The sequence below is a fragment of the Amblyomma americanum genome, chromosome 2 (assembly GCF_052857255.1).
Source record: "Amblyomma americanum isolate KBUSLIRL-KWMA chromosome 2, ASM5285725v1, whole genome shotgun sequence".
NCBI lineage: Eukaryota > Metazoa > Arthropoda > Arachnida > Ixodida > Ixodidae > Amblyomma > Amblyomma americanum.
The window spans coordinates 131,884,459-131,909,310 of record NC_135498.1 but is presented as its reverse complement, the minus strand read 5'-3'; the positions used below and the strand labels follow the sequence as shown (position 1 = coordinate 131,909,310).

At 46.3% G+C, this 24,852-nt stretch overlaps 1 protein-coding gene across 1 annotated transcript; it reads left to right on the top strand.

The window, feature by feature from the left end:
• LOC144121805 (glucose dehydrogenase [FAD, quinone]-like) lies at positions 1-23,810 on the top strand. The gene is made up of 11 exons (XM_077655203.1): positions 1-408; positions 5,390-5,592; positions 7,783-7,975; positions 10,321-10,452; positions 13,136-13,266; positions 14,087-14,254; positions 15,240-15,387; positions 15,927-16,096; positions 19,640-19,817; positions 22,020-22,236; positions 23,506-23,810. Exons 1-11 carry the CDS (start codon positions 285-287, stop codon positions 23,681-23,683), a joined length of 1,842 nt encoding a protein of 613 aa, XP_077511329.1. The 5' UTR covers positions 1-284; the 3' UTR covers positions 23,684-23,810.
• Positions 23,811-24,852: the final 1,042 nt, after the last annotated feature.

Genomic DNA, 24,852 nt, shown 5'->3' with positions numbered 1-24,852 from the left:
ATGATGGCGCACAGAAACGATTTAGAAGTTCATTTTTAGGCATCTAGAGGATAAAAAAGCTTTGAAGCGATGATTGGCGTTTCTTCATGTCTAATCAGGCGCTTCGTTCTGATTGGTGGCACAATCAATAAAAAAAAAGGCCGTTAGTAAGGCGCCGAGAAGGGGGGTTAAAAGAAGGCACCCGGGACCCAAGCGGACCACTCGTAGCTAGTTCGCCGACCAGAGAGCTGTCTTCGGAGCGAGCCCGTCAGGAACGAGACCGAGCATAACCTGTAGCTGCGAAGATGTTCACCAAGGCGCAGGCGCTGGCCGTGACGCAGTTGCTGGCAGTGATGTTCGCCAAGCTGCCCGTCCATGAAGACTACTACGACATTCCCGAACTGTCCGACTACTACGACTTCATCATTGGTAAGCATTCATGCTTTGTGCACAGCGTAGTGAAGGCGGATGAAAGGAAGTAGAAGCAGTGGAGACATTTTCCTCTCTAGAACGAGTGTCTCGAGCGAACATTCCTGCTCACTTGTCCTTCTTCTCCTTAGTAAACATGGCACATACCCACGCAGGGGGATTCGCCAAGGTTCAGTAGACCACAGTGCATGCTAGAGTTATTAATGCTGCTGGCTTCTACCTAATGTGGCCGCACATTCTCGACGATAGGCTCCTTGACTCCGTGGCTCTAAAGTTTTGCAGTAGCATATATAGTATATACGACGCATGTAAACAAGCCTCCCTCTTCGGCATAGCGGATATAGCCACCACTAGTAGTATACTAATAGTAGCGTAACCTGATCGCTTTCCCACATTTAGGGTGTACGTAATGACGGTTGACAGAAACTGATAGTTAAATGAATGAAATGGTTTGGCCGATCCAATGAAGTCGAGGAGTGACCGATGCTGTGGACCTTGTGTCCAAGTATGGAAAACTTGCGCTGAATTTTGCGGTGCCGATTGCCGCGCCATAATATACTGCCTAGCAAGAAGAGCAAGCAGTTTTGGATAGTACTTTTTCGCGCCACCTTCAGGCGCTTATTGGAGTGAACCTCCTCGCTCTGTCGAAGGCACATGGGCCGTGCGTCAGCTATCTCGGCTACGCCGAGAGAAGCTAGGCAACGAATGCTGTCAGCCAAACGCGGGTATCTAATCGCGCAGAATGTGTTTTCGCGTTTGCAGCGGCCCAAGCGGCTGGAAAAAGCAGTTTTGAGTCACCGAATGGAACAATTACATTGCCACCTTGGCAGCCCAGGTTCCCCATATGATTATGGATTATTCGGTGAGATACCCGCTGCCGCCAGGTGCCTGATTCTCTTCGGCTAAAGTTCCGGCGTTTGCCCCATGGAGGCGACACTATGACATTTTATATGATAAATATGGAATTAAGGCAGCCATAAATTAATCTACGTCACAGTGTGTCGCACAGATTAGGCGGAAAGGTCGTAGAGAAGCGGCCCCCCGCTTTAATGTGTACGGACGATATTGTACTATTAACAAACAACCAGGAAGATTGCACACTCTGCTTAACAAAGGAGACGCTGTAGGCTTCACATTTAGGGCAGTTAAGTCAGTTATGATGATTACCAATTATTCAACTGATCAGTTGTTTACAGTACAAGGCCATGACTCGTCCATAGTGGCAGTATACAAATACCTCGATGTAGGATAAACGATGGATAGATATACATAGAAAAAGCTCGAACAGATTGTTAGGGCAGACAGGCTGAAGAGATGCCGGGATAATAAAAATAGGCCAATAAAAAGGGTACAAAAACTATAAAGTGCTGAGAGGTGTTTGCAAAGAAGTAATGGCGCCAGGGCTTTCTTTCGGGAATGCGGTGTTGTGCCTAAGGGCAGAAGTTCAGAAAAGACAACAAATAAATCTCAGGGCTGTTGGAAATCTAGCACTAGGTTCCCACGGCAAAACCACAAACGCGCAGTACGGGGATATGGGCAGGGCGTTGCTCGAAGCACGCGACGCACAGAGTAGCGTATTATATGAAGAACGCCTGAAGAAACTGGACGATAATTGGTGGGCAGCTAAGGTATTTAAATACCTATACGGAACTATACGCTGCCAAAGATGCTGGTCTAACGCTGGTGTGATAAGTGTTTCATTCCTTCTGCTTTTTTGGGGGGGTCCATGGCAGAGAGAGGGCAGGAAGATGGGAATCTTGGCAACACAAAACCAAGGGTTGAGGGGGCAGCCTCAGGGCTTAGCGAACATTTCGACAAGATGACTTGTCTTCGTCTGGGAATCTTTTAGTAATGTCTGGATGACGTCCACATTTGGATTAATCAGCGCTGAATTCCTACTTGGGCCCTCAGCACAGACCAGGGCGATGGCCGTCTCGTATGGTGTTCTTAAAGCGGAACGCAGCCCCAGATTCTTTCATTGGCGTATCGCATTGTTTGGCATGTTCAGGAAAAGCCACGCGGCATTGAGTGCCATCAGCATTAGTGTTTCAAGCGATGATTCTGGCAGGCAATAGCTTGCCTGTTATTGTGTTTCCAGATGTTTACGGAAACGGTATTGGCTTGCTGTTCTGATAAGCTTTAGCTAAAACGAACACCAAAAAAGTGTAATTTATTAGGCAGTTCTGGTTTCATGCACGTACAGAGGACACGTGCGCAAACGGGAGACGTCTACGCAGCCGACGCGCTTGTCCTTTGAAAGCCTTTTAGTTACACGTACGCGATGCTCGCCGCGTGTAGCGGTTCTCGATGCGCGCACGGCGGCGGGGGGAGCGCGCGCGCGTCGAGGCACCCTAGCCGCGCCGCACGCTGTGCCTAGCGCCGTCTACTAAAAGATGCAGACACTGCGGTAGCCCCTATAATACAAGACGAGTGCAAACCAAGCCAGTTGAACTGCGTCGGAGCATTGCTATGCCGACGACAAACGCTACTTCGTCAGGCTTAACAGCTAGAAAATCACCCCTATATCCGGAAAACAAAACCTAGTTGTCATTTGAAACTTTATGCGAGGGTAAGAATGCGAGGGTTTAGAGCACGATATCGCGTCGTGATACCAAGATGATATCGCGATGCGAAGTTATCGCTGTGAAACGGGAGAGCAGGGCGCCGCCATGTTGTCAACGCTACGTACGCAAGCAACACAAAGCCCGCGAAGTAAAAATCCGAATCGCACGTAGTACGTCTGTGAGACTCAAGCAGACCCTTTGCGTTCTGCGCACACGGACTGCTCACCTGTAAAAGTTCTACGTACATGAAGCATCTACGTACGTGAAAGTTTCACGTACGTACAGAGTTCACGTACGTAAACGCGAGAAGTCTACGTACCATACGCGCATGTCGTCTCAAACCCTTTTAGTTGCACGTACGCGACAGACGCCGCGCGTTCTTCCTAGCGCCATCTACTAACAGATTCAGACACTGCTGTAGGCACTCTAAGACAAAACGAGTGAAAGTCAAGCCCGTCAAACTGCGTCGGAGCGCTGCTTCGTTAGGGCTTAACGGCGTGAAAATCGCCTTTATATCTGAAATACAAAAACCATTTTTCGCTTCAATCTTTATGCGAGGATAACAATGGGCAAATTGCAGGCGAATACAGCAGTTTAGAGCACGATATCGCGTCGAGGGATTAGCGACGCAGCTGTTTCGCTGTGAAGCGGAAAGGCAGGGCAACGCTGTGTTGTGAACGCTAATTACGCAAGCAACACAAAGACCGTAACGTGAGAATCCGAATCTCGCGTACGTCCATGACACTCACGCAGACCCTTTTCGTTCTGCGCATGCGCCCTGGTAAACCGAAACAGCTCTACGTAAGTGAAACTTCTACGCATGTGAAACAAAACTGTCTACTTTCTAACGCAACTTAACACATGAGAAGTACATCTGGCTTTGAACGGCGGGTATGCCAGAAAGAGCGACAGTCACCATATATCATTTCCATTAAAAACGAATATCTCTCAGCCTATATAGTGTGTAGAGGCCTCCTGAAAGTAAATTTGTTTGTTTTTCAAAGGCAAACATCGATGGCTAACCTTTTTGTAAGCACATACAAAATTTCTTACGAGTGTGAACATAAGCGGAAAATGCAACATTACCAAACCAGAATTGTTAAATCGAATATGTCAAAATCATTTTGTTTTCTGAATGTGCACGAACCACACGAAATTAAGAAATAAAAATAGGCATTCGTACTGGCGCCAAAACCTGTCAGGACGAAGATGGCAGGAAACTTGCTACTAAGCTAACTATTCTGGGAAGTATTTTCCGCTGCGTCCGCTACCCGACCTACAAAACCGTCTTTTTTTTCAAGCTGAAAGATGGCAAGTTTGACTGTAATTAAAACACAAAACATAGCTACCTCGTGTACACACTGAGTAATAACTACTGCTTCACAATGTTCAGAACTGTGTACAAAGCGCCTTAAAGCCGTAGCTGTAGGAACAGCGTAGTGCAGTGCCGCCGGTTACACACCGGGGATATATCGATGCAAGCTTTCCCCTGGTCTGATATCCAGCTTACTTGCAGTGCTCGACTTGGAAAAATTAATCTGACACCATCTCGGGTACTGCGATATACGTTTTGACGCAGTGCTCTTTGTCCAAGCGACCTCTCGGCCATCAAAATTAATCTTTATTAGGAACAGCCTAACAGACAATGATCGCCCTCGTCTGCACTTTATACGGATGCCCGATCTCTCATCGAGTTTCACCGATTCGCTTTGTCATAGGGCGCCGATCAAGTGAACAATCGACGCTCTCTTGATATTACTTTTAATATTGCAGTGGTGTACTGAGTGTCGGCACCAAATAAAAGGGGAATAAGACAAACGAAATAGAAATAAAAACACTCTAAAAAAGATAAGTTAAGCGGTGAGTTCTCGTCAATGATGATAAGTCTTGGCTGTATATAATATTCGTTTTACAGCTGCGCTTACACGAGGGAGGCAGATCACCGCTGCCGGCGACAGTCACCGAATAAACTCTGACGTCATAGCCTGACGTGACCTCTCTGTGATTGTTATCAAGAAAACGCTAGCCAGCATATCAACGCCCATGCTATGAAGCTACAATATCACCCGGTCATTTACAGTTCAGTGACTATAACAAGCATTATCCAGCCAATAGGTGGGCTGTATGACGTCGTAACTGTGCTCAATGTTCCTCTTCATATTGTTTATTTTAAACATAGCAAACAATAAAAGTGGAATCAGACGACTGGAATTGCTGTGTTGTTATGGTCTATGTCCTTGTCCCGTTTGCCTCTGAGTGAGCCCTCTCGGGCTTTGCACTGGTACTCCTATAGCAGTTAGCAGTCAGATTTTCTCCGCAAAAGACTGTTTAAATTCGCGTGTGTGTGTGGTTCGCATCTCGCATGGCGTCCGTACAGCATATGACCCTCCCACCCGTCTACGCATGCACACACGCAGTGGGCGGTGGCTCTTCGGGCGCCCTGCTGGCCAACCGTCTCTCGTCTCGGCCCTCGCTACGCGTGCTGCTGCTGGAGGCGGGCGGGGTGGAGGACACGCTCAACGCGGTGCCCCTCATGGCCACGCTGTCGCTGCAGGGACCCCAGGACTGGGCCTACTGGACCGAGCAACAGAAGAACGCCTGCCTCGCCCTCACCGAGCAGGTACGCCGCAGCAGTTGGCCATAGTTATTTATACGCAGCCCTCATGAATTATTGCAGATCAAGAGGCTCCTTCCACCAGCTGAAGGCTTCTAGCGTTGTACGTTCGTGGTCCAGGGAATCGCTATGCTGAATTACGTATATGCTAAATACGGGAGATGTAATGTCGAACACCTCAGGCTGTGATACCTCAGACGAGAAAAACTGAACATCAATGATGAATCGTGGCAAAGCACCGACGACGTTTGCTCAAGATAAATGACGTTGGCTAGAAGGCAATCCAAGCGGTAAATACGTGCAAGCTGAATACTTAGCGACATTCTATGTTATGCGGCAGTTTATAGTTAAGCTTTTCCGAGTATTAATTGTCAGTAAGAAGTTACTGATAGTTTTAACAGCGGCAGTTGTGTAAGCCATTACTGTAGGGGCTAAGAGTCAGAGCGCTATTTTTCTGGCGAACCATGAACTGTGGCGAACCTGCTTGCAGTTCCAATAACTTATATATAGAACCTGGTTGCTTTTACGTGAAAAATGGTTAAAATTTATGTCACGCAAGCGAGCTTACACTGTATTTTTTTAATAAAGTGTTTAATAACTGTGTTTCAATAAAGGAACTAATTATTAGGCGCTAACCTTTATTTCTTAGGCGGAAAAACCGTAAGGGGTCGTCTTGGGTTTTTTTGCTGTTCATAATACACCATCCTCAAAAAACCAAAGTGATGGCTTCCACGGCTGAGTGTAGTATTGTAAACACGACCACACTTGTCGATGAGGACTTCCAAGCTTTGTGCAAGGCTCTACTATGTTTTGCTATTGAGAATGAGGTTGGTGAGAGCATTATGCATAAGTCTAAAAACAGCGACGTCTACCACGTATCATATCGGCGAACTCTACTGAGCGGCTGTATAGCTATCAACATTACAGGAAAAAAGGCGGTTCACTACTATCTCTGTCATTTATATATGCAGCGAAATGAGAAAAAACCGTGACAATTCTACACAGACATATTTATGATCTCAAATAAAAAATTTGACCTCAGAAAAAAGCAATACAGGCTACCAAAGCTGAGAGCAAATTACGGTGGGAAAAGCCTACAATCGCAAATACCCATGATTTTGGACGAAAATAAGGATCTTGTTACTATGATTGAACTGCACACATCACCTGGTGAACTCAAGCGTCCACTGACCGAAATGTCTTCGGTCTAAGTGCTTCTAATTAAAACTGTCGTCAACGTCAAAAATTATGTTCACCGTTTTGAGCGCCTGTTACTGTTTTCCTTCGTTCTTGCAATTTTGAGTGTTTTTGAGTGCTTATTACTTATATTTATCTATTTTTTAATTCCTGTCTTTGATTTGAGAAAACAATTTCATCTGTACCGGTCTGTTTCCCCTCGGTTCAGGTTAAATGGGGCCCTGAACCTAGTCAGGTGCAAGGAAGCACCTTTCTTTCGGGGTGCTTTAGTTTCTGTAAGAGGAAACTTAGATTAAACTGCAAACTTCTTCAAACCAGAGCCCTACTGTGCATGTTACCATGATTTGAGCCAACTAAAAGGACAGCACAAGAGAGAAAGAAGCAGGCGGGACGCGCCACCAGTTCGCCCAGTATGCGGTGTTATTGTGAAGCCCACGACGTTTTGAAGAGTCGCGGTACAACGGCCCGTTCCTCTTCTTACCTTTTCCTTTAGCATCCTTTGCGAAAGACACCCGGGAACTGCCCCACCGTAAAATATAATCGTATAGGCGATCAACCTTGCCTCGAGATTTATTAGCAATTATAAAGGCCGCTTTTACCGAAGTAACTCGTACGTTAGTCGCCACTTCCTCTCGTTCACCATTCTTTTCTGATTCAACTCACGTAGGTTAAGCCATGTGTCTTTTCATGCTGACATCGTTCAGACCGGTGCAGTAGCCTGCTCTGACACGCAAATACACATGCGCTCGCTTCAATCAACGCGCAGCCTTTCGGCTAGGCTGACACTACACCATAAATACCGCAACGTAACCTGCTTGAGGGGTGACGTGAACAAGAGACGTTACCATTAGAAACTTACGATGGTGCTGCATTATAAAAGTCGGCTGAATAGAAGATCATGAACCGGAACTCTTTGTGACAACTGCATACAAAGCATCCGCCGCAGATATAGTGTGAGCATGCGCCTTTCGCACTGACCTTCCAAAAAAAACGGCGCAGCGGAGTCCGTGGCCCCGTGGCAAGGCTCTGGGTGGCTGTTCGGTCATCAACTTCATGTTGTACGTGCGTGGACACCCCGACGACTACAATCGCTGGAGCCGCGACCACGGAGCCACGGGCTGGGACTGGGAGAATGTGCTGCCCTTCTTCAAGAAGTTCGAGGACCAGACGGACATCCGCCTCGCCGCTTCCGGTATGTATGCCCGAGTCTGCCTACCGACGTCATTTCCTTATTTTCGGGGCTCCTGACTTAAAACTAACCTAAACCCAATCGTCATTGTTTAACTCAGAGCTGACCTGAGCGGTTCACGAACTGAGCATTGAAAAGTTCTCGCACTATAGAGCACTCCGCCAGTGGCAGGCTCTGCTGCGCTGGCATCACAGCGGTGAACAATGCACCGTGCCAGGGCACGGTTTAACCGCGCTCTTTTCTCACGTGCGAGATTGGTGAGTCTGCCGCGTCATCATTTGACGTGACTTCTAGTCCCTTACAATGCCGCGGGCTATTATTTTTTTTGTACATACTGCAGCCCCTGCAGGGGCTATCACAGGAGTGGATATATACATTCAAAAATAAGTACAAGGTAGAAAAGTTTAGAACATCAAAGTTGAATACATAGGGAAAATTGCACAAATTGGGAGCATGGGTACAGTAAATAAAGTGATTACGAATCAGTTATGGCCTGTATAAATTTGTCTATAGGGAGGGAACGCACTGAACCGGGCAACGTATTCCAGTGTTCGATGGTGCGCGGAAAGCAACTGTATTTAAACACATTAGTGCGAGGAAAGTAAGTTAAAAGAATAAGATTATGATAACTTCTTGCTGGCTATGGTATGGCACTCTTGATGTACCGGTTGCTTGAGAGTCGATAGTGCAAATTAATGACACAATGCAGAAATTTTTACGATTCTAGTTGTCGCGGAGTAGCAAGGGAAGTGATTTGTAATGATTGCAGGGCAGAAGAGGGTGAAAAATCACTGAGATATTTATTACATATAAAGCGAACAGATCTGCTTTGGGTGGCCCCAATTTTCATAATCTCTGTTACTTTGTAAGAATTCCACACGAAACAAACATAGTCCAGAATTGGACGGATTAAGGATTTATAGATTAGTAATGCGGTTTCTTTCGGAGCCTGAGCTAATGCTCGTCTCAGATACCCTAATTTTTTTAGGGTTCTATTACAGATGAAGTCAATGTTTGGACCATGGTAAGTTGGAAGTAAAAATAATTCCTAGATACTTGTACTCGGACACCCTTTGAAGGGGTATGCTATGAAAAAAGTAATCAAAAACCGATGAAGGGGAAGTATTGCTGAATGTCATGACAACAGTTTTACGAAAGTTAATATTTATCTGCCAACTTTCACACCACCTACAGAAGCTAGAAAATGATTCATGAATGCGAGAATGATCATCTGAAGAGTTAATGATGTCATGTAAAACGCAGTCATCAGAGTACACGCGAATGTTTGAGGGGTTGTTACAAGGGAGGTCATTTATATACAACAGAAACAATAAAGGTCCTAAGATCCTAAGACAGAGTCTTGTGTCACACCAAATGTTGCGGGGGCGACGAAAGATTGGGCTGGTCTGTATATAACAAACTCTAAGCGCTTAGAGAGGAAATTTAGATCCGGGTCACTAAGGTTCAATTCTTCAATAAACGATTTAATTTGAACAAGAACTTATAATGAATAAGTGTCAAATGCGATTGAAAAATTATTGTTTTCAATTATTTTTGTCAATTTGACAAAGCGCCAATTTGACAACCACGGTCGAGATAATGAGCAATGTCGTGCACCAATTCCGCTAATTGGGTGGATGCGCTAAAACCTCGCCTGGAGCCATGCTGAAAATTAGGTAAAATTTTATTCGATTCAAGAAATTGTACAATGTGTGTATGGATGATATACTCAGGAATTTTACAAGTCGATGACGTAAGCGAGATAGGCCTGTAGTTTTCAAGATGTTGCTTATTGCCTGGCTTAAATGAGTGTATACACTTCTAGGAAATAACAGCTGAGAGAATAAGCACTGCTGTCTCGCAGAGGCAATAAGCACGCCCTGTGCTTTGTGCACCATCTCCCTTTACTGTGCCTTTTTCCAGGAACCACTGCCTTCCCAATTTGTCGAACTGTCATTTCTCCGACAGACTAAAAGCTGGTTTTGCTGTAAGAACATTATTTGGGAGAACTCGTCAAAGAATTTATAACGACACCTTATTATCTTACCTGCTGGCAATGCGACAGCATTAGAGCTGTAGTGTCTTTGCCAGAAATGACGTCCCCTCCCTCCAGCCAATGGGCGAATTTTATCAACGACCACCCTTTTTTTTCCTGATGAGGCTATTAATGCTGCCGAATTAAAACTACATCACCTATAGAAACTTGCTGTTGCACTGTTCGCGCACGCCAAACATGCAACACGTCCACGGAATGTTGCGTCAATGTGGGTCCCCGACCGACTTCCAGAGAAGAGGCGTTCTCGAGTTGGTGGCGCCCGTCATTACATTCCGCTATTCGCGGTGCGCAGGCATGTACGGCGTGGATGGTGAGATGATCCTCTCCAGTCCGGCTTCGAACACCCCACTGGCCAGAGCGTTCCTGAATGCCGGAAAGGAGCTGGGCTACGACATCGTCGACTACAACGCTGGCGACATGATCGGTGAGGCCGGCGGCCAGAGACCACTTCTGATTTCTTCATTCCTTCGTTTTGTATTATTTACACGGCCGCCCTTGAGAGTAGCTATGAATGCGACGGCATAACTTTTTGCCACCACTCTACTGTTTAAATCTTCACACTATGTGAGGTCAGGGATATGAAGCTGGCCATTCCTCTTTTTATGAAGGTAAATTACCCTTAAATTTCAGTCTTTAGAGCTAGTATTTAGCTCCACATATTGCGAGAAGCCTGACCTTAGGCCATTCCAACTGTTCTAGCACAGCTTACCGTTATTGTGCCGGTACGGTTTTTCATCGACTCTTTTTTTTCTGTTCTTTAGAAACATATCTTTTCCTAATCAAATAGAGCAGCTCCTCATCTATGCTCACAATGCCTGTCTCGCCATTTTCTTCTTAATGGAACACGTTCAGACGCCTTTGTTCGTTAACTCGGTGCGTTGTGGTGCCACTTGTAAGAAGGACTGCTTACGTCATTGTACGAGCTGCTGGTGTGGCTGGCAATATATCATCTAAAATCCACCGTTCTATGGGCCCGCCGCGGTAACTGAGTGGTTATGGCGCTCGGCTGCTGGCCCGAAAGACGGGGGTTCGATCCCGGCCGCGGCTTACGAATTTCGATGGAGGCGAAATTCTAGAGGCCCGTGTGCTGTGCGATGTCAGTGCACGTTAAAGAACCCCAGGTGGTCTAAATTTCCGCTGTCCTTCACTACGGCGTCTCTCATAGCCTTAGTCGCTTTGGGACGTTAAGCCCCCAAAAATCATAAACCACAAACCACCGTTCTATGAAAAAAACCTAAACCCTGTTCGCCATCAGAGCATGAAGCTGGGCTAGATGGTGTTGCGCTACTATAAATTAGCACAAAGGAAATGTTGGCCCATTTCCAACGGTATGTCACTATAGTTACGGGCTTCTCTAACACTGCGCGCAGAGCAGGCACAATGGCTAGCGATTGGGCGAGAAGAGAGGGCAGTTAGATAGGTCTTGATTTGTCGACACCACCTCGTCTGACTGGCATTGTAAAAAAAAAGGACCGGCTAACCCAACAGCGTTTACAGGAGCTTTCTGAGCCCTTAAAAAAAAACTCCACGGTAGTCGCTTTTCAAGACAGGATATTCCAATAGGATGGGAATTCAGGACATACCTATAGAATGGATGAAATGTGATTTCGAACTTTACATAATTATCCCCTTTTTCTGCTGAGGTCATATGCTAAACGCTCGCAACCAGGGAATAAACCGGAGACATCAGCGCTCTCGAAAACCATTTTTTAGCTTTGCTCGTAAAACGCAAGGCGTTGCGGAATCATCCGGTATGCTCCTACACAGAGTAGAAAAATAGTTCGCATGAGTCAACACGTATTTCGGGTCATTTTCTGCAACGGAATATTGAACGGCTCCACTCAAACCACCGAACAATAAATATATCTGAACCAAAAAGAGAGAACGTTTTTGTATACCCTGTCACCGCTTTTCGATCTGTTTCGAACCAGCACAAGTTGCAACGGCAGCAAGTTCGCCCAAAGAGCAAAGATTACTTTCCGTTTGGCTAAATTTTGACAAGTAGATCAAAGCAGCTAAGTTGTTTTCCTTTCTGTGGTACACTAGATATAGGAATCCATCCAGTGACTACTGGGAAATAAAAATCTCAATCAGAATCCGAAAGAAATCTAGGAGTTAGAAGAAAAAAAAATGAGAATTTTAGTCCTGACAGGATATATGCGTTCCCACTATCAGTCTCTCCCGCAGCGCTGCTGAGTCATTCTTCCGCAGATTACGAAATGTTGTGTGGACTAAAGGAGCTACATATTCAGATACCCAAGAGGCACTTTAGGTGCAACTGCTAGAGAAATGCATTCCTGCTGACTCGAGGTAGAAGCTTCTGTATTCAATCATCGGCAATGTCTTCTTATTTGTCTGCTACTTCCACTTCTTGATCCTAGCATTAATGCAAGTTCACTTTGACAATATTAGTCATGTTCTCCCAATCCTGCGACCGTATATGAACCGTATGTTATGTCTGGTCTCGCATGTAGTACACGCTTCTAAATACGATGGTGGTCTTTATTTTTGTGCAGTTAGTTCAGCGCTGCGCACGCAAGGGGCTTTGAAAATTTTACGTGAAAGTCATTTGGGTAAGAGAGAGAAAAAGTAATTTAATGAAAGGAAAGGGGGAGAGGTCGGCCTGCGGTAATGTGAAGCTGGCTGCTACTCCACACTGAGGAAGGGGCGTAGCGCGTCTTTCGTTCGACGCATTTAGTCTTGTCTTTTAAAGTCACGCGAACGGTTGTCCCGGGCAAGACAACTTGTACTTACACTACTTAGTCAGACTGTGTCGTACTATTATACTGACGGCAGCTCAACATACGGGAGGACTGTTCGCAAGGCAGGCAAGCTTCGTGTTTCAGCATATAATATGTTGGGACAGGTGTGGCGTCTGTAATTTTCTGCGGGCTCTGCGCGCACAGCTTCATCTAAAAGAGCGAGCCTTCGTTGAACAGCGTGACGATTTGTTCCACGTTACACGTTATCCCGTCCAATTTGCCTTTGTTTACACTAGTCGCAGAACGAGGAGGTTAGGTGAAGTGTGCCGACGCTTCGTTACAGCTAGTTCCACGTCAAAATAAATGTCAACACCTGGCGCACATTGTTCGCGTGTCCATCCGCAGGTTTCTCGGCCTTCCAGACCACCATCCGGGACGGGTCCCGCTGGAGCACGGCTAGCGCCTTCGTACGGCCCGTGGCCGGTCCCGCCGGCAGGAAGAACCTACACGTGTCACTGCACTCCACCGCACACAGGGTGCGTTGCGCCTTCATCGCGTTGCGGGATTTCATTGGTTTTTTTTTAATCCAGATGGTAGAGTTCATGGTCCCCACACGAAGGTCTTTGCGTTTCATTCATATTTAGATGCTTTTTGTTTCTCTCGTGAAAAGCGCCTACCATGAGGCCGCTTGTGTTTCGCGTGTTATTATTTGATCCCGTTTTGAGAACTTCGCTGAGCTAACGGCATATGCCGCTGGTTCACCAAGCGTTGAGAAGTTGGCAAGCAGTCGGTTACTATTACGTCTGACGAGTTTTGAGAAGATCGCTCGGCTAACAGCATATGCCCCTAGGCCCTTCCTGATATTGGCAAGTAACCTAATACTATTAATACAGACGAGCGCCGATGATGCTGTCAGTCATTTTTATCAACTGCGTTTTCCGAAATACTGAGATCACTGAGGTTGCAACATTTAAGGCCACGTCCCCTTAGGCAGTGCGTACCTGATGGTATGCCCGGAGCAGGTGCTAAGTACTTATTGTCCGTCCTGCATTTTCTCTGCAGGCTTCGCCCGCAGTGATCCTAGCGGTGCTCGTTGTTGAGAACGTTTTAAGGGGACTATAAATCAGAAGCACTTTTTTGTCTCTCTTTGCTTATTCTACTCGATAAAAACCAATTGTACCACTGCAGCATTCATATTAATTTACTTTTCATTCTAACCTTTTGCACAGTTACCTTGTTTCACTAGACACTGAAAACTTCCCTCAAGAAAAATTAGTCTAGTGTAAGGATACGTAAACTTCATCGACACTACTAGTGGAAAGAGTTTCTGTCCGTCCCGCTGCTGGCGACACGCAGGTTCTGTTCGAAGGCAAGCGAGCTGTGGGCGTCGAGTTCATGAAGGAGGGCCGTATGCACACCGCCTTCGCCACCCGCGAGGTCATCCTCTCCGCCGGAGTCATCGAGTCGCCGCATCTGCTCCTCCTCTCCGGCATAGGACCCCGGGAGCAACTCGACAAGTTCGATGTAAGCTACTGCGCCACTCGTGTGGAGTGGGTGCTGCGTGCAAGGGTCGTGAAACGGAAAATACACCTTCCGAGTCTTAGGCTTTTCTGAGGGCACATCGCAGTTGCAGGTGCTGCAGCTTTGCGTGCGAACGCTAAAATACGCACAGCGAATGACAGCGCAAGCTTTCCTATCTGCATCATAACAAACAACGCAACTCCCTCTACTTCTACTACATATTTTATATATGCCCCTGCTGCAAACCATAGACAGCGCATTTCGGCACTGCCTTATAAGAGCTGTTTTTACTGCTCTTTTCGCTGCTTCCTATGGGTCACCGTTCTTTTGGTACCAAACAGAAAAAAGTCGGCCAAGTTCTTTCAGGTTCCACGGCTCCTGAAGCCGACTTAAATTTTTTGAATTAGATAGTCATGGCCGCTTTTCATACGGAACGACATTCAAACACCAGCTGCGAGTACAGTAAAGACTACGTGTCTTTAAGTTGCCTTGCCCGCTTTCGCCTCTTCTTAGGAGTGAAGCCGAGAGATAAATTTGGTGGCGATCGGTGGTTCAGAGCGTAATACACGTGTTTCGTCTGCGCTTCCATCCTTTTCATGCCTGAACCTGTGATCTAGCATTAGCACAGAAAGCTCTGCCCACCGAAGCCGTTTTCGTTGTAAGGCGTACCAGTTCCAATACCCGTGCTTGGAAACAGACATTCCTTCTCATTGCAGAAATGGCTATAGGGGCGCTGAAATGAGAATCTTGGTTCTCAAGTGATGCGGGGATCAACAAAAAGTGGACACAGTTTCATTTCAGCTTTCTTTATTGCTTGTCGCGTCCGCTTTCAAAACACTATTTTTTAATAATGTTCTTCACCTAATATAGCAACAAAGTTCATCTTTGCTGCTAAATGTATTATGTAACACCCTCAACGAGGGCCTTTAGGGGTATCTTGAAATAAACAAATAAAATTAATGAGATAAGCACGTCATTCTTTCCGCAGATCCCGGTAATCGCCGAGCTTCCGGGCGTCGGCGAGAACTTGGCCGAGCACGTGTACCCAGGAGGTGTGAGCGCTACGATCACGCGCAAGATGGACATCGACATCACGCCTTTCGCCGGGCCCCTGCTCTTCTACACCCAGAACAAAGGTTATCCACCCTTGCCTCTGGATGAACCACACGCTTACATTCTCCGCGAGTGTTCACTAGTGACGGTCGTCGCCCAGCCGCCGTCTAATATTTTCTACATTTAAACACCATCCCCACCAAACTGCACCGAAATGTGAAATATCCCGTGCCTCAATTTTTCCTCTCCGAAGCGAGACTCGCCAGCGACCGCCCGCTTTACACAGTAAAAGCTCAGAACTCTTTGATAAAAGGGCAAAATAAATCTGCCCAAGGGTTGTGTTGTGAGGTGCAGTTCACTGTGTCCCTAACGAAGACACGACGCTATTCGTAGCAGCCATACCACTCAGGTGGCAGTTGGTAAGGTTGGATGAAGACAGGAAGTCGAACAGCAAAGAGTCATAGAGGGTCAAGCGAGTGGATGAGATTATGGGTTTTGCGAGTATGTGGTCGCCGCAGGTGGCACAGGACCAGGTTTGACCTCCATTGGGGTAAGGATCATGATATTGATGATGGTGAGGAGGAAGGAGACGGTGTGCGTCATCCACGTCATGTGCCTGCAGGACCCTGGACGATCCCCGGCGGTGTTGAGACCGTGGCGTTCGTGCAGACAGAGCCGCCAGCAAACGGGACGGCCGAAGACGTGCCCGACATCGAGATCGTCCTGTTCTCCATGTCACCGGCCTCCCAGGAGGGCGAGCGCTTCATGCTAGACATTGGCCTGGACTCTAAGGTATACGCGTAGTACAGTGCTTACGTTCTTTATATCGTCCACCCGTCTCTATTCGCAGTATATCTGTGTATAGTTCATGCAAGGACTTGAAATGCAGCTTACCGACAGCTTACTACGTGCTGTCTACAGGGTATTTACTAAGGCAGTCACTAATAGAGTCTGGACAACCTTAGACTTCAATCAACCAAATGATCAGGCTTTCGTAAAAGATACTCGACAATATACCATATTCACACACTAAATCAGGTCATATATAAATGGGCAGAATATAACCAACCCCTATATATAGCCTTCATTGCTTACGATACCGCATTTTACTCAGTGGAAACCTCAGCATTGGAACGCACGCATTGCGTAATCAAGGACTATAAAAGTGAGTCTTCGGTGAAAATCCTGGAAGGTATGTATAACGACTGCACAGCTACCATAGTTCTCCATAAAGTCAGCAATAAAATTTCAGTAAGGAAGGGTGTCAGGCTGAAGGCAAGATCTCGCCAATGCTTTTCAGCGCCTGTTTGCAGGAGGCACCCCGCGGACTGGATTAGGAATATCCGGGGATAAGTTTAAATGTAGAATCCCGAAGTAATCTGCAATTCGCTGATGTCTTTGCCTTGCTAAGTCACTCAGGAGACGCAACCAATGACGAATGAGTTTTACAGGCAGGGCAGAACGGTGGGTCTAAAAATTAACATGCAAAATCCAAGGTAATGTTCAACAGTCTAGAAAGGGAACAGCAATTCGCAATTGGTAGCGAGGTGCTTGAAGTGGTAAGGCAATACGTCTACATAGGGCACGTAGTGGCCGCTGATCCGGATCACGAGAAAGATATGACTAGAAGAATAAGAATAGGGTGGAGCGCATATGGCAGGTTCGCTCAGATCATGAATGGCAGTTCACCAATATCGCTCAAGAGAAAAGGATACAATAGCTGTATTTAAAAGGTGCTCACCTATGCAGCAGAAACGTGGAGGCTAACGAAAAGGGCTCAGCTTAAGTCAACGACAACGCAGCGAGCCATGGAAAGAAAATTGACAGGCATAACGTTCAGAGACTGAAAGCGGGCAGGGTGGGTCAGGGAACAAACGCGGGTTAATGACATCCTAGTCGGAATCAAGAAAAGGAAATGGGCTTGGGAAGGGCACGTGATGCGAAGGCAAGATAACCCCTAGTCCTTAAGGGTAACGGAGTGGATTCTGAGAAGGAAAGCATAGCAAGGAACGGCAGAAGTTTAGGTGGGCGGATGAGATTACAAAGTTTGCGGGGATGCGGTGGCCGCAGCTGACAAAGAAAATGGTTGATTTTAGAGATATGGGAGAGTCCTCTGCCCTGCAGTAGGCGTCGTCAGGCTGATGATGATGAGGATGATAGTGCTCGCTGTGTGCCTGGTACATACTTTGTCAAAACTATGGGACGTAAGGTGTCTAGTTGCAAGCTGCGTTTGGTGCTCTTGTCTCTTTGAAAGTATTACATTTCGGAGAGGCGATGATGAGTTTCTCTCACCTTCAGGAGATTTGGAACGCTGGCGGCGTGAAGCGATTTACACAGCATGGATTAGAAGCAAACGCCTTGGGCTCAAAGCTTTTTACAATGACTGCACATTGTTTGACAGCTTACTGAACGCAAACTGTGGTGACATTTGACTCCAGCAGTGTGTCGTCACATGTTGGTGCCTTTCACTTTCGCCAAATTTCAAACCCGACGTACGACAGTAAAAGTGCCGTTCGAACACGCAGCAGCTAAAAAAAACAGCTACTAGCGCCACGGAGTAAAGAACAGAAAGCAGTCGCGTACCTTACGCGTGTGCATCAATCCCTGAATACAAAAAGGCATATTTTAGCTCATACATGCGTTTAATGCACACAGACAAGTTCGAGATTTTGTGATTGTGATCTGTTTGAAGGAAAACTTTCCCCAGAGCGCCTAAATAAATTGGGTCCGACCCAAAAAGTATTTGAAAGGCGATTTTTCGACCAAAGCTTTCGTTCAGGTTTATACACTAACGGGTGATCAAAATAGCAGCAGTCCGAACTTTTTTCCCAACAGAAAAGATTTTAGCAGTTTTTTGATATCATCCTTCATCGCACTGTCTTTGAACCGTGCATATCGACTAAAACGGGACGGACTCTCTCTTTCGTCGGCGCCATCCTATTCAGCTTAGTTGTAGCATGAGACAGGGGCAGTCCTGTTTTAATTAAAAGAAAATGCGCGTTACACAAACCATTTTAATCGCAGCTACAGTGTCACGAAATTGAAAAATGAAGCTGACAAGAAAGATTAAGGAAGAAGTGCCGAGGATCTTAGCAGCTCGCTTAAGTTGCCCAGCACATGTTTCGAACAGTGAAGTACTTGTAGCCAAGAACAGAGAATCTGAGATTTTCGGAGTTTATATGACCATTAATTTTCTCCTCTGCACTGGTGTGATATGCATTCGCTCCTTTAGACGAATACTTTCGCTTGATGACAGCGTGTACTTGTATATATTGTGCTATCAATCCTGCGGTCTTGCTCCAGTGTTTATTACAGGCGAGGTATCTTAGTTGCTCCAAAATAAAAATTTCGGAGAACGACAGGAAGGAAGAGGAGTCGATAAACGTCTAGGAAATAAAAGAATTGGACAGATTCGTCATTCCAACTAGTGGGATCTAATCGGCAAAATGCTGACAAAGGAGAAGAAAAAACAAAAGAGAGGACTGTTTCACTACTAACGTATTTCTAATTTTTGCGCCAGAGCACATTCAAATGTTCATTTGTTTCATCGAAAATATCAATCTAGCATCACTAGAACTATTTCCCTCAGCCGCATTACTAATCGCAACTAGTTACAACCGTTTAGCAGCGACAGAAAATTGATGAATCGTGGCAAAAGTTACCGCAGCTTATAATATACAAAGACAAGGAAAAACGTGATGAAAGCAGCTTTTCTTTTCAGCTACTCACCTCAAACCAGTTGAAACACCCTGCCCTGTCAGTGCTTACTTTTAGGTGCTCATCTCCAGCGCGGTTCTCACAGTAGCCTGAGATCTTGGACGAATATTCAGACAAGTAGTGCAGTGCTTTGAACGTATGGCAAACACCGCAGGCAAATACCCTGCCATTTCTCGTTGTGAGCTTGAGCCTCCTCACCACTATCTGTAAGATTTAGGATGAACCCCTCACGTTTCACCCTGTATTTTTAACTGGCGGTGATCCAATGAGGAAACTTAGTATTTTCATAGCTAAATTTCTGATCTTCATTGAATAAAGCCCATTACAGGAACTGTGGATGATAGTTTAGTTATATGCCTCAGAGTTACTTTGTCTCTTTTTTAAGAAGTTTGATCTTGCACTGTGGTTGCAATTCTATCTAGACAAAGACTACAAAAAAAAGTTCCTGGGTTCTATCATAACACAACATGCAATTAAGTTTCCTTCTCCTCCTTCATCAAAGTTCAACACTAGGCCTCGACTAACTGCGTCTGCCGCATCACATTCTAAGGGGCCACTGCGCCACTAAAATACCACTGCCACTGCAACCGGTCTCCGTTCCCGATGCTCTTCGCGCAGGCGTACGACGGCTACTACCTTCCCCTGCGCGGAAGCCACGGCTACAACCTGGCACCCATCCTGCTGCACCCGAAGTCCCGCGGCGTGGTGCGTCTCCAGAGCGCCGACCCTAGCGTGCCGCCGGCTATCGACCCGCGTTACCTGTCGCACCCGGACGATCTCCGCGTCATCGTCAAAGGTAGGCGAGAACTCCCCTTGCTCCGTTCGTACTGGTGTGTGCGGTTTGAGAGATGAAGAGTCATCGTCTCCATAGTAGCCCTTGGTTACGCGGAGTGCAGGACTCAGGCCTCTCTCGTATCTCACGACTGAACCCTGTCTTGTATAAGTTGCGGCCACTTTATCCAAACACGTAACATCCCCCTCCCCCACCCCTTCGCAGCCTCCTGCCCCTGCTACGCTTGCCCTCTCTTCAAATACCCTCCGTTATACTAAAGGACCATAGGTAATCTTCCTTTCACATCACATGCTCTGCCCATTGCCATTTCTACTTCTTGATTTCGACTAGAGTATTATTACCACGAGTTTGTTCGCTAACCCGCTCTACTTTCTTGCTGTGCCTTGACGTTTCCTCCTTGAAGTTACTTTCCATATCTCGCTGGACTGTCATATATTCAATTAAAAGCCGCTTATTTAAACTCCAAGTTTCAGCCCCACTGTGCTTGTAATATACAATTGTGTGTGTGTGTGTGTGTGTGTGTGTGTGTGTGTGTTTTTTAGTAATGCCGGAAAGTTGCTATTCATAACTTAGGAGGACTGCTTTCTTACCGTGCTCCAGGCTGGTTTTATTCACAACATAATTTATATCTGATGTTTCCGATCTTCGATCCCTACTTCGCCGAAATAATACTTAGTCCTTGTCTAACTCTAATTCCTCACCTCCTCTCTTTTGCTGCTGTTGCCATTCCACGCCTCTAACCATTAATTTTGCCTTCTTCATACTGATTCATAAGCTTACTGTTCTACTTTGAGTGTTCTACTTTGAAGGCCAGAACGCACATTTTGTTCGTTCAAACCACGCTTGGGAACGCTGTAGTATGTTAGCACGTGAGCGAAGTCACGTTTCTTTTTTTGCGTATTTGGCTGGCTTTCTTTAAATGCCGGTAAAAAAGTATTGCGCAGGAGATGTGTTGCCACAAAAAATTGTGCTGGTTACTTCCAAACCCACCTACAATTTAATAAAACATACTTGGCCCTAAATTGAATATAAAAATTGCATAAATAGTATTAGTTAATTAACTAATTAATAATATTATAGAAGAGTTGTCAGGAGCGCCACATGACGGCAAACAATATGTCGTTGTTCTCACCCAGCTGCGGTTTCCTACATTTTTAAATCCTTCTTTCAAGTTAAGTGAACTGCCCTATATATACTATCGTATGTATGCTCACTTTCAGGATAAACTTAGGTCGGCGCACTTATGTCATTGCTCGAGGGTTCCGACATAAATCTGACGTCACGCAGTTGACAGAGTCAGCTGGAGAGACAAGAGAGAGGCCTTTGCCCTGCAGTGGGCGTAGTCACGCTGATGATGATAACGATGAAGATTAACACTTCATTAGCAAGCTCATACTGCTGTAGACTCAAACGCTGCGGCTGTTTATCTAGATCGCCGCTGGCATGGTAGAGAAGTGCTTTACGATTTTGTCGAGTTCCCCTGTGTGTGTGAGGGACATGAGGCAAACGGAGCTAGAGTCCGCGTCGTATCTCGTAATCGAAAAAGAGCGTTGATCGCCTGACTATTAATTATGGTAGACTCGGCCATTGCAGCCATGTGCGCAGTGAGACTGTGCCCTTGATAGAGTGAGGGAAAATCACTACATTCAATGGCGCTAGACTAAACGCTGAAAACACCCTGGCCATGGAGTGCCAGGGTACAGCGTACTGGAATGGAAACTGTAACCAGTGCTCAATGAAGTCCCTCTGTGACGGGTGGGTTATATGGGATTAGTTCTTCAGTTGGAGGGACGGCTTAATGTCTGGGATGATGTTTGTTTTCCCTTCTCGCAGTCAATACTCATCTCCAGAGATGAAACTACATTTGGCACACCTGTCAAGGAGCGACCAGCTAGGGGCCGTATTCTCTAAATATCCATGGCCCATTTAAAATCTGTTTGGTCCTTTGGCACTGAACATTGTTGTTCGTTAACGTTTATTTATCTGATAGGCCGCTTGCTGTTTTAGCTCGATGCTGCGTCGTTCCAAGTGAAATAGAAAATGGGTATCCGTTTCAAATGGATCCCTACAGCTTACGGCCTCTGAACTCCACTTTCACTCCATGACCTAGGACCAGCTGCAGCTACGCAGACATTGCTGTCGCAGCACCTTTAACACTCGGCGTTTTTGCTCCTCCTTCTGTTTCATCTGTTTCTGTGTGTGCAGGCATGAAGGCTGCAGCCCGCATCGCGGAAACCGCAGCGTTCAGGCGCCTCGGCTCGCGCCTCTGGCCGCGCCACTTCCCGGGTTGCGAGGCGCACTTGCTTTGGAGCGACCCGTACCTGGCCTGCGTGGCGCGACATTTCACCGCTGCCCTGTGGCACCCGTCCGGCACCTGCAAGATGGGCACTGGAGACAACGCGGTCGTCGACCCCCAGCTCAGGTACCGCATGGAGGCGTAGTACTTCTGGCGCACACGCATTTTCTTTTTTACCAGTAGCGACAGACTTAAGTCCGTCCCCATTTAACAGATTCGCCCGATCCTCTTCAACTTCGCATTACCTTAGACAACCTCTACATTAATTTTTTTTAAACTTAATTACTGCTATAAGCGACTTGCTGAACAATAGTTCTGTCCGCTTCACTACACTCTTGACGTCATGAAAAAGAAAGCAGTACTTGATAGAGAAGCTTCATTTCGATAGTCTAACGAAAAATTTATTAAGGTCTTGCCATGTTCTGAAGCTACTCCATGAACTACAGAGAAGCAGCATGCTATAACCCTCAAGATTAATAGGGAAACTTTAGATTTCCAACATGCTACAAAATGCGACTGCACAGCTTTTTTTTCATTCTTCCCCCGCACTAATGCAGTGCTTATTAACTCACCTAGCCGTTAAGTGCATTACTACTGCTTGAGAAGAACATGAATATTGAGCTGTCAAAACCTTTTAATCCAGCCAGGACATCATAACGTTTATTTGCTTTTTAGTACCTTTATTCATACGTTCAATTTCATTCCTTCCGATGATCGCTCCAAAGAAAGAAAATACAATTTTATGCAATGAGAAAAGAAAATATTGATTCTTCTGAATAAAAAAAAACACGCATAACATTTCACTTAAACAGGGCATTGCATTTCTGCTTCCTTATACAACACACCTATTGCAGACTCCATCGCGCCAGGCTCAATCATTAAATAACTCTAATACCAGATTTTGTGCCGCAACTCTCACGTTTCGGGCAAACAGTCACTAATGCCAGTCCAAGGATGCTAACTGAGAACCCTGCATGATTGGTATTCGCCAACTTCAAGCGGTGATGAAAGCGGCGACAATATCCAAGGTGCGTAATGAAAATGTTTTCCACGTGTATACTTTTCCCGCTTCAATACATTTTGCTACGGAAGGCGGGCTCCTGGCAAGCGTGCGTCCTCATGTGTTCTGATTCGCCGTCTGTTGATGCGGGCACACTTTGACAAATACTCGTCAGTAGTGCTGGAAACTCTATTAGCGCGTGCATCCAAGTTGCTGCGCACGAACATATCACCTCTCGCTGTCACACCGTCAACGTTCAGAGAGGTTTAATTACAAACAAAAGCAGAGTATGCAGCCTGAGAGACGATGCTCTGGCCTTGCACTGTGCCCTAGGGACAAACCCTGCATCTTCGCGCGACCTGATTCGCGACTGCGTGCACCTTTTCCCCACGCAGGGTTCTGGGCGGCGTAAAAGGTCTGCGAGTGGTGGATGCCTCTGTGATGCCCGAGCCTCTGTCGGCGCACCTCAACGGCCCCGCCATGATGATCGCCGAGAAGGCGGCGCACATGATCCTCCAGGACGTGGGCACCGACGTCGACCGCCTGGTGCCGGACGCGGCGGCCATCGCGTGAAGACCACCCCGCCTCGCGAAGCTTATATGCAAACTTGGCGATGGCCTGCTTGCCTTGTAAAGGCAGGTAGAAGGACAATATGCTGTTGTGTCGCGCATGTCACGACGATGCACCACACACGAGGCAACAAAGGAGTCGACGCAGATGAGCAGACTCAGTAGGCAGTGTTTTACTTTTCATTTTACTCAAGACTGCTGGCTATGATGACGTCAGTGTAAGCCACAAAGAGAAATCTTCGCGCCCAAATTTCCGTAACAACCTTATCAAAAGTAGAATTCATTACCGCGCCATTACACCGCAAAACGGCGTCGTTCGGGTTTGTTAGATGAGGTCTTTCTTTGAAGTGCTTCAAATTCATGCGGGTGTTTTGCCACAGCCTCGCTTCTCCACATTTTCGTTCGTACGAGCTCCTAATTTTAAATATTGACATGAATACTGGGCTGAAAACTGAAAGGGTTCCCAGTACAGAAACAGTTCCACGTTGCTGGTGTATTAAAATGCAGCTTATGAAGTGCAAACCAGATGTTTCAGATAAATAGCCCAGCTGTGCGCAGCCGTCAACGGCTTACATTATCACCCAAAAAGCAATGAATCGGCACTAGTATCTCGCAGCATGAATCAATGACGTCAAAGACGGAATTACGAAAAGCGGCTGATATTTCTTTCTTGCAGCGTTTGCTAGTGCCTTGTAGAATTCACTTGTGACGTCACGCGAGAAAGCGTGTCTGCGTGGGGTGCGTAATGACTGTGCCTCGAGAGGGTGTGTAGTGTCTTGGCTACAACGTACCTGAAAGACTTTCTCGCTGTTTCGGTGCGGGCTGGGCAACATTATTTTTCTTTTTTCTTTGCCCACAATAATATATGTTTCTGGTATTCTTTTTAATGGACGAGGCAATGAGTTTTTTTTTCTTTCAAATGAATAAAAAGAAATGTCATTGTTTTCAAAGCACGTTCTGCATTCAAAATTCTTTGCATGGATTCCAGTATGGCTTCTTGAGTAAATCTGCTTTGCTGCGCGTTTCTTGCCGTTTGCAGAGAGAAAAAGTACTAATAGGAGCTTTCCAAGGTTAACGTATCCATCAGCTTTTTATCAGCAAGCTCAGTTCACAGTTTCTGTCCTGACGCCGTCTTCCTCACTCCACTGCGAACATTGGCACTTCTGTGAAGTT

Coding starts and splice junctions, on each gene's coding strand:
- LOC144121805 (XM_077655203.1), top strand. CDS start 285: ATGTTCACCAAGGCGCAGGCGCTGGCCGTGACGCAGTTGCTGGCAGTG. Junction 409..5,389: donor CTACTACGACTTCATCATTG/GTAAGCATTCAT, acceptor GCACACACGCAG/TGGGCGGTGGCTCTTCGGGC. Junction 16,097..19,639: donor ACATTGGCCTGGACTCTAAG/GTATACGCGTAG, acceptor CTCTTCGCGCAG/GCGTACGACGGCTACTACCT.